Source organism: Boleophthalmus pectinirostris, unplaced genomic scaffold (genome assembly GCF_026225935.1).
Source record: "Boleophthalmus pectinirostris isolate CB_2022bp ecotype Guang Dong unplaced genomic scaffold, ASM2622593v1 HiC_scaffold_12, whole genome shotgun sequence".
NCBI classification, from domain to species: Eukaryota; Metazoa; Chordata; class Actinopteri; order Gobiiformes; family Gobiidae; genus Boleophthalmus; species Boleophthalmus pectinirostris.
In genome coordinates this window covers 37,857,032-37,867,343 of record NW_026571018.1, presented here as the reverse complement: position 1 = coordinate 37,867,343, position 10,312 = coordinate 37,857,032, and the positions used below count along the sequence as shown (strand labels likewise).

At 41.7% G+C, this 10,312-nt stretch overlaps 1 protein-coding gene across 1 annotated transcript in view; it reads left to right on the top strand.

Annotated features, from left to right (window-relative positions):
* Positions 1-727: 727 nt before the first annotated feature.
* LOC110153115 (long-chain-fatty-acid--CoA ligase 6-like) overlaps positions 728-10,312 on the top strand; it is a 46,071-nt gene continuing 36,486 nt past the window's right edge. The window contains exon 1 of the mRNA XM_055148433.1: positions 728-1,474. Coding sequence (XP_055004408.1) covers positions 1,429-1,474 — 46 coding nt within the window. The 5' untranslated portion in view covers positions 728-1,428. The remainder of the gene's footprint in view (positions 1,475-10,312) is intronic.

Sequence of the window (10,312 nt, the reverse complement as noted above, 5' to 3'; positions counted from 1 at the left end):
TCTCTCTCATTCTCTCTCACTCCCTCTCTGCCTCTCCTTCTCTTCTTCCCTCTAGTCATTCTCTCTTTTTCTGCTTGTCGATCTCTCTCTCTTATTCTCTCTCTCATTCTCTCACTCTTCTCTCTGCCTCTCTCTTCTCTCTCCATCCCTCTAGTCATGCTCTCTCTCTCTCTCATTCTCTCTGCCTCTCCTTCTTTTCTTCCCTCTAGTCATTCTCTCTCTTTCTCTGCCTCTCTTTCTTATTCTCTCTCCATCCCTCCTGCTGCATTTCTCTCTTCTCTCTCTCTCTCTCTCTCATTCTCTCCCCTGCTCTCTCTCTCCATCCCTCTAGTTATGCTCTCTCTTTCTCTGCTCCTCTCTCTCTCTCTCTCTCTTATTCTCTCTCATTCTCTCTACCTCTCTCTCTCTCTGCCTCTCTCTCTCCATCCCTCCTGCCGCGCTCTCTCTCCTCCCCCTCCCCCTCCCTCTCTCCTCCTCTCCCTCTCTCTTTCCTGTGTCATGCGTTCTCGGGGGTTACTCTAGTTCATGGGGCGGAGCTTGTTGCGTCACGGTCACGTGGTCAGGATGTTACTGCGAGTCAAAGCCCTCTGCTCCGGAGGACGGGGGGGTTGGGGGTTGGGGGTTGGGGGGGATGCTGTCCGAGACAAATAACACCAAGATTTTATTTTTAATCTGAATCACAATTTCACTTTTTCCACAAATCTTTGCGTTTCAAACTGATGCGTAAAGTTGAGCCATTACGCACCGGCACAACACAGAGACCTCAGCAAAATACTCAACTGTAAACATTGCTTATTACATTTTATTCTTGTTACAGTGCGGGGCTGGTGTAAAATAAGTTAAAAATGTATATAATGTAAGAGTAAATATTATTTTGGAGCTTATACGACGCAACTTTCGTGTTAAATTATCACACAATGGTTCTGAAATGGCACGAGTCCAAACAGGCCTAAAATGTGATTGCCACGTTTTGTTGGACTGTGAACTATTGATTAAACTTTCCAAAAAAAGAGATACCAAAAAAAAAACCTGATAAAGTGATAAGTAAAGGCCGTGTGCAGGTCACCTTGGCGTCTCCCGCCCGGTAAACCTCTGTACCGGGGCCATGTTGTGTGGTCAGCACGACCCGGCGCGTGCTGCTCTAAAGATGCTGCGCTGTGGTCTATGCCCCGAGCTCACGTAAAAAAAAAAAAAAAAAAACTCCTAATATCTACGTAAAGAAATCGGACCACCGGCTTGTCCCCTCCTCCTGCTCCCCCGCTGCGCCTCGCCTCTCATATATGTGTCCTCCCTCCTTCCTCTTCCTCCCTCCTCTTCCTCTCACCCCCCTCCTCCTCTTCGCCTTAATCTCGCGGATTGTCGGCGCGCTTGGTGCAGTCACTGGTGCAGTTCTGAGCCGGGGGAACACGCTGGCTCAATGAGAAAGACATGCTGGCATTCGTTTTGGTCTCTGGATCGCTCTGGATTTTATTAGGTAAGTGCTCGGAGTGTGTTTGGCGCAGAGTGTGTGTCCGCGGAGTGTCTGCTCGTGTCGGGATGGGGCTGCACCTGCCACGATGTGCGTGTTGCCAGGCGACATGTTCTCGCTCTGCCGGTTTCTAGCGTGACTTTGCTTCTGCCAGGGCCTCCTCTAATGACAAATGACTTCCTGCATGTCATGTGTGTTCCTCTTTCACTCACATGTGGTGTAGAAACCTTTCAGTGGAGTTTTGGGTCCCTGCAGTCACATCTGAGCGCATCTCTTTCTGTTTCCTTGTGCGAACTGCACGGCCAGACACTGGGTGTCTTCCCGTTGCTTTTAGCCAGGTATAACCTAGCAAGATGAGCTTGCACGCGGTGCACTTGTTTTGTCTTTACGTGCATCTTTACGTTGCATAATTTGACGTACATTGGATGTGTTGTGTCACATTGCGTAATTAAAATCAAGCCAAATAACTAATCTTTGTGTTTGAATGAAATGGTCAAGTGTGAGCAGATGGAAACGTGCTTGATAGGCCAGCTGCCTTAAGGTCGTTTGACATTGTGCGTAAAAGACCACGTATGCGTCAGATTTGGCACGTCTCGGAAGCGACGTAAGCGCAAATATGAGCGTTTTATCTCATCACGGCGGAGCTGGAGCGTCGTTTGCGGAATGAATGGACGTGGAGGAGCCCAAAAAGCCGGTGGAGACGGCACACTGTCATGTCCTCCACCATGCCTGCTCAGTGATGGAGGCTCGAAGCGTGACGTGCGTCAAACCGGCGCCTCTGATTGGCGGAGCTGTCCAGTGCTGAAATCCCGGGGCATCTGCAGCCTGTGCCGGCCCGGGACGCGCAGGACGAGGGGGTAAACTGCGTCTGTACACTACCATACACAACCCCCCCTCCTGTAGACCTGCTCCTCCCCCGCATACGGAGAGAGAGAGAGAGAGAGAGAGAGAGAGAGAGAGAGAGAGAGAGAGAGAGAGAGAGGGCTACTCGAGGGCGTTGACTTTTACTCGACTTTAAAAATGCAGAGGTGGAGACGCTGTTGTGAGGGCCGAGGTCTAAACCCGGACTCAACAGGGACACTGTGAACCAGGGTCAAACCTGAATGCACTCAGACTAGAACTAAACCCGTTCTAAACCAGGACTAAATCAGTTTAAATCAGAACTAGGACTAGGACTGGTTCTAAATAAAGACTATAATAGTTCTAAATTAGAGCAAAACCAGGACTGTACCAGGTGTAGACAACAACTTAATCAGTTCTAAACCTGGTTTAAACCAAGACTGAACCAGGACTAACCCAGTTCTAAACCAGTTCTTAAGAGAGTCTAAACCAGTTCTAAATATGGTCTAAATGTGGTCTAAACCTGGTCTATAGTGGGATTAAAGAAAGACTAAACTAGGTCTAAAGCAGGTCTATAGCAGGGCTAAATCAGGTCTCAAGCAGGTTTAAAGGAGGTCTAAACCAGGACTAGAGCAGGTCTATAGCAAGTTTGAAGCAGGTCTAAAGGAGATCTAAACATGGTCTAAACCAGGACTAAACGTGGACTAAAGCAGGTCTAAACCAGGTCTGAAGCAAATCTAAACGTGGTCTAAACCAGGTCTAAACCAGGTCTAAAGTAGGTCTAAAGCAGGTCTAAAGCAGATCTGAAGCAGATCTAAACATGATCTAAACCAGGACTAAACATGGACTAAAGCAGGTCTAAAGCAGATCTAAACTTGGTCTAAATCAGGACTAAAGCAGGTCTAAACCAGGTCTAAACCTCTAAACCAGGTCTAAAGCAGGTCTAAAGCAAGTCTAAAATAGGTCTAAAGACGGTCTATAGCAGGTCTGAAGCAGTTCTAGAGCAGATTTAAACGTGGTCTGAAAGTCAAGTCTAAAATGTGGTCTGAACCAGGACTAAACATGGACTAAAGCAGGTCTAAAGCAGATCTAAACCAGGTCTGAAGCAGGTCTAAAAGCAGGTCTGAAGCAGGTCTAAACGTGGTCTGAAGCAGGTCTAAACATGGTCTGAAGCAGGTCTAAACGTGGTCTGAAGCAGGTCTAAACGTGGTCTAAACCAGGACTAAACATGGACTAAAGCAGGTCTAAAGCAGGTCTAAACGTGGTCTAAAGCAGGTCTAAACATGGACTAAAGCAGTGGTCTGAAGCAGGTCTAGGTCTAAACGTGGTCTGAAGCAGGTCTGAAGCAGTCGTAGCAGTTGTAATGTGTGGCTGTCTTAAGTGGCGCGTTAGTGGAGACTGGTTTATTGGATATCAGCACTCCTAAGCCCAGCAGGTCAATGGGTTAACAGCAGCAGGAGGAAGAGGAGGAAGAGGAGGAGGAGGAGGAGGAGGAGGAGGCGGAGGAAGAGGAGGAGGCGGAGGAAGAGAGGGGAGGAAGAGGAGGAGGCGGAGAAGAGGAGGAGGGGGAGGAGGAGAGGCGGAGGAAGAGGAGGAGGCGGAGGAGGAGGAGGGGGAGGAAGAGGAGGAGGCGGAGGAAGAGGAGGAGCAGGGGGAGCGCACCATGGACGCTTCTCCATTGACATAATCTGTTTTTGTTTGGCCCTATCTCCATTAATTCCGCTTTAAAAAGACCATGTCAACACTTCCTAATGAAAATAATTATTTGGAAATTAAACTTAAAGGTTGTATGGAGGATTTTTTGTTTTGTTTTGTTCCATATTGTCATTGAAAGTTTAAAACACCATTACAGAGATGCAGCAGCCTCGTAATTCTGATGACCAAAAAAAAAAAAAAAAGAATGAAAATCTAACAACTGTGGACGTAGTGAGGCCAGATAAACATCAGCCAATAGAAAACAAGGCTCCCTCTTTATCCATTGGCTGTTAGGTTGTCAATCAAACTCCCTACGTTTCTAGTGTGACTGACTCGCCGGCGTGCGGAGATTACGTGATTTATGCAGAGGTTCTTAGAGCCGCTTCCTCGCAATTCGCACAAAGTTTGTCGCGATGGCGGATGAGAATCCATGACCGCAAAAGAAAAAAGTTCGCCGCGAAAGAAAGTCAGTTTTTGAGGTCGCTGAAAGAAGAAGAGCAGGGGAAAAGGAGCGGAGACAAACTGAGGTGATTCTTGGAGATTCCTCGTCCTATAGATGATTTTACATCAACCTGCCGAGGGACTGAAGATGGAAATGAGCCACGTCGGCTATAATCTTTGCATATATACATTTTTAATGTTCATTAATATGTACTGTCCCTTTACAAATAAATAAAATAAGAAAATAAGAAATAAGACTGTCGCTGTATTTCACTTCCCTTAAAAAATCCTCTATACAACCTTTAATTCTGAAGTAAGTGGGGGGTTTATTCTGATTTTAAAGCCAAATTCATTTCTTCCTGGATCATGTTTCACGTTTATTCTTTTTTTTTTTTTACAATTTTATTTATACATTTCGGTAGCACATTACAGAGTATATATCAAACATCATATTTATGCAATTTTTTCCCAAAGAAAAACAAAACAAAACATAGAACAAAAAATAAATAAAATAAAAATAAAGTAAAATAGATTAATAATAATAGCAGTAGTAATAGTAATAATAAAAGGTAAGTTTTAAATTTTAAAAAGTATATTATAATAACAAATGAAAAAAACAGCAGATGTTTCACGTTTATTCTTAAAAAATAATGTGGGTGGTTCAGTTCGTGCTCGTTGGCTCGTTCTTCTGACGTGATCCGGCTCCACCAGTCCCGTCTTCGGACTTTCCTCCACGTCTCTTTGGGTTTGTGAGCGGGATGTGGGAGTGGGCGGAGGTAGTTTGACTCAGTTTGTCTTCTTCCTCCGTGATGAGACGATTCTCCAGCTGCTGCTTCGCAATTATCATCAGAACCACTGCGGGAAAAGTTCAGATCGCGTTTGTGTCCGTGGCGTAACAACAAACCGAAATGACGAAAAAGCCGGTAGCAGCTGAAGTGTTTGTTTTCTTCCGGTCGATGTAAATCCGTTGGTGTCTCTAGGTCAGGTTAAGTCGCTTCATTCGTACCCGTAGGTAAATTTGCTTTGCAGATTTGAGAGGCAGGTTCCACATTTCACATTTCATTCATCCACAAAAAACACATAAAATCACAATTACAAAATAAAGTGTTACAGACGCTCCAGTGCAGAATGGTTTGTTCCATAAACAACCAATTCAAATCATCCATCACGCTTGGCTAAAATCACAATAAATAAATCTTAAATATGTTAAAAACACACAATCTTAGATAAATCGATTACAATTTATTCATAAGTACGACAGCAGCCGGAACGAAGCTCCTTTTAAAACGATTCGTTCTAGATCTTGGGACTAAAAGCCTCAGACCAGAGAGAAGCAGCTGAAACTCTGAGTTTAGTGGATGTTTCACGTCTTTTAAAATCCTCTGGGACGTCGTCTGTAAATGTGTGAGGATGAACAATCACCTACTCGCCAGAACTCTAAACCACCTACTAAACCAGACTAAAACCAGAACTAAACTAGACTAACTAAACCAGGACTAAAACTAAACTAGGACTAAAACAGAACTAAACTAGAACTAAACCAGGACTAAAAACCAGAACTAAACTAGAACTAAACCAGGACTAAAACAGAACTAAACTAGAACTAAACAGGACTAAAACCAGAACTAAACTAACTAAACCAGGACTAAACCAGAACTAAACTAAAACCAGAACTAAACTAGAACTAAACCAGGACTAAAACCAGAACTAAACTAGGACTAAACCAGGACTAAAACCAGAACTAAACCAGGACTAAACCAGGACTAAAACTAAAACTAAACTAGGACTAAACCAGGACTAAAACCAGAACTAAACTAGAACTAAACCAGGACTAAAACCAGAACTAAACTAGAACTAAACCAGGACTAAAACCAGAACTAAACTAGGACTAAACCAGGACTAAAACTAAAACTAAACTAGGACTAAACCAAGACTAAAACCAGAACTAAACTAAAAAGCATGACAATATCAAGTAATCCAAAGTATTCAGATTATGTTACTTACTTTAAGTAATTTAATGGATTACGTTACAAACTACATTTTGGGGTGTGTAATCTGTAATCTGTAGGGGATTACATTTTAAAAGTAACGGAATCCATTAAATTACTTAAAGTGAGTAATGTAATCTGAATACTTTGGATTACTTGATTTGCTGTAGAGAAACAAAGACGAGGAAATCTTCACATAAGTTTTGTCTGCTAAAAAACAATGAAAAGCCCAGACAGCATGGTTTAGTCTTGTTAAATCCTGTTTTAGACCTGGTTTAGTCCTGGTTTAGTCTTGTTAAATCCTGTTTTAGACCTGGTTTAGTCCTGGTTTAGAACTGGTTTAGACCTGGTTTTAGTCCTGGTTTAGTCCTGTTAAATCCTGTTTTAGACATCGTTTAGAACTGGTTTTAGACCTGGTTTTAGTCCTGGTTTAGTCCTGGTTTAGTCCTGGTTTTAGACCTGGTTTAGTCCTGGTTTTAGACCTGGTTTTAGACCTGGGTTGAGACCTGGTTTAGTGTCCGGCAATGAGTGGAATTGCGGAGAAAAAAACAAAACAAAAAACAAAAAAAGGGATATAGCCCAAAAAAAATACCGCAGTGTAATCCATTTATTTGAACAAAGTAACTGTAATCCAATTACCACTCACTGAAACAGTAACTGTAACTGAATACAGTTACTCATCATTTGTACTCTGATTAAGTAACTCCGGTACATGTAATCTGTTACTCCCCAACACTGACCATAACTCTTCATTTAAGGAAAGAGACTTTATCATTTATAAACATCATTTGATTGTGATGGTTCACGATATTATTGTCAGAACTTTGACATCAGGATTTTTCAGTTATTGTTACAACCCTCGTATGTTTAACTTCTTAGGTTCTTTTTAAAGACAATGCAGTAAAGTGTATTTACCTTGTTGACATGTTTCGGACAGTTCTGAAGATGGCTTGCAGCTAGCAGCCGAAACATGTCAACAAGGTAAATACACTTTACTGCATTGTCTTTAAAAAGAACCTAAGAAGTTAAAGTATATAAGAAGACATAATGAACATCATTGGCTTAACCCTAGTATGTGATTTTCAGTACTTTTGATAACTCTATTATGAAGTATGTTCTTGTAGTACTGCAGTGACAGAGAAACAGTAGAACTCTAGTCCTAAATCCTGCTCTGTGACGTGTTGCTTGGGCACCTGCTGCTGCTGCTGTGAGTATCCAGTATCATGTCACTTTGTCTCTTAACATCAGTGTTGTGCAGATGTGGCAGGTCGTGCACCTGTCTCACCTGTTAACAGAGCCTTCTGTCTGCTGGCGCACCTGCCCTGAGGGGGTCTGCACCTGTCCGCGGCCTGTCCTCCTGCCGCTTCATCCATTATTCACCTCATCCTCCCTCAGCTCATGTAAAACTAGACTTTTTCCCTGCTCAATGTTTAATACAGATTCTCCCAGCTGCATATGACAGTTACACTGCCAACAAGCACCTGCACTGACAACACTGACCACTGCACATGTCCAAAAATATGAAAATATCAATATATCGTATCGTTGAATGTGATGATACAGTATCGATATCGTGGGATGCTGTACTGATCTATCGCCAACAGTATTTTTGGCTTATTTTACTAAATTATTTTGTTATAGCGCAACAGTTTTGTTGTTTGTTCAGAGGATCAAAACTCGTTTATGCGACACATTTGACATTTTCACTGTTTGATGATTAAAATGTTTGTGTTTCATATGAACTTTGCACAAGACGTGGTTTAACAAAGACTTTAAGTATCACAGATTTAGCCTTTATGTTTTACTGAACCATATTGAATCGACTTGAAATATATCGTATCGAACTGAAAGTGCTCTGTATCGACATATGTATCGTATCGGCAACTTCTTAACAATACCCAGCCCGAGTTAACACAATTATTGTTTTAGGCCTGTCTTAGTCCTGTTTTAAACCTGGTTTTGACCTGGTTTAGTCCTGTTTTTAGAGGTGATTTAGTCTTGGTTTAGATCTGGCGTAGTCCAGTTTTAGACCTGGTTTAGTCCTGTTTTTAGACGTGATTTAGTCCTGGTTTAGATCTGGCTTAGTCTAGTTTTAGACCTGGTTTTGACCTGGTTTAGTCCTGTTTTTAGAGGTGATTTAGTCCTGGTTTAGATCTGGCGTAGTCCAGTTTTTCTCCTGGTTTAGTCCTGTTTTTAGACGTGATTTAGTCCTGGTTTAGATCTGTTTAGTCCAGTTTTAGACCTGGTTTTGACCTGGTTTAGTCCTGTTTTTAGACTTGATTTAGTCCTGGTTTAGATCTGGTTTAGTCCTGTTTTTAGACTTGATTTAGTCCTGGTTTAGATCTGGTTTAGTCCTGTTTTTAGACTTGATTTAGTCCTGGTTTAGATCTGGCGTAGTCCAGTTTTAGACCTGGTTTAGTCCTGTTTTTAGAAGTGATTTAGTCCTGGTTTAGATCTGGCTTAGTCTAGTTTTAGACCTGGTTTTGACCTGGTTTAGTCCTGTTTTTAGACTTGATTTAGTCCTGGTTTAGATCTGGTGTAGTCCAGTTTTTCTCCTGGTTTAGTCCTGTTTTTAGACTTGCTTTAGTCCTGGTTTAGATCTTGTTTAGTCCAGTTTTTAGACTTGATTTAGTCCTGGTTTAGATCTGGTTTAGTCCTGTTTTTAGACTTGATTTAGTCTGGTTTAGATCTCGCTTAGTCCTGTTTTTCTCCTGGTTTAGTCTGTTTTTAGAGGTGATTTAGTTCTGGTTTAGATCTGTTTAATCCAGTTTTAGAGAGACCTGGTTTTGACCTGGTTTAGTCCTGTTTTTAGACTTGATTTAGTCCTGGTTTAGATCTGGTTTAGTCCTGTTTTTAGACTTGATTTAGTCCTGGTTTAGATCTGGTTTAGTCCTGTTTTTTCTCCTGGTTTAGTCCTGTTTTTAGAGGTGATTTAGTCTTGGTTTAGATCTGTTTAATCCAGTTTTAGACCTGGTTTTGACCTGGTTTAGTCCTGTTTTTAGAGGTGATTTAGTCCTGGTTTAGATCTGGTTTAGTCCTGTTTTTAGACTTGATTTAGTCCTGGTTTAGATCTTGTTTAGTCCAGTTTTTAGACTTGATTTAGTCCTTGGTTTAGATCTGGCTTAGTCCTGTTTTTCTCCTGGTTTAGTCCTGTTTTTAGAGGTGATTTAGTTCTGGTTTAGATCTGTTTAATCCAGTTTTAGACCTGGTTTTGACCTGGTTTTGTCCTGTTTTTAGACTTGATTTAGTCCTGGTTTAGATCTGGTTTAGTCCTGTTTTTAGACTTGATTTAGTCCTGGTTTAGATCTGGTTTAGTCCTGTTTTTAGACTTGATTTAGTCCTGGTTTAGATCTGGTTTAGTCCTGTTTTTAGACTTGATTTAGTCCTGGTTTAGATCTTGTTTAGTCCAGTTTTTAGACTTGATTTAGACCTGGTTTAGATCTGGTTTAGTCCTGTTTTTAGACTTGATTTAGTCCTGGTTTAAATCTGGTTTAGTCCTGTTTTTAGACTTGATTTAGTCCTGGTTTAGATCTGGTTTAGTCCTGTTTTTAAGACTTGCTTTAGTCCTGGTTTAGATCTGGTTTAGTCCTGTTTTTTAGACTTGATTTAGTCCTGGTTTAGATCTTGTTTAGTCCAGTTTTTAGACTTGATTTAGTCCTGGTTTAGACCTGGCGTAGTCCAGTTTTAGACCTGGTTTAGTCTTGGTTTTCACACTCACTCCTCATTTCACTAAAAGCACAGTTAACACAATTAGGGCTTTATTAGTTTTATTTCGTTAAAAACATGTTCCTGGAGGTTGGAGGTTCAAATCTCCACAGAAACATCTTTGGTTAGTGGTGCAATTCCAGATCCCGCAGATGAATGCTGTCACTGTGTCCTT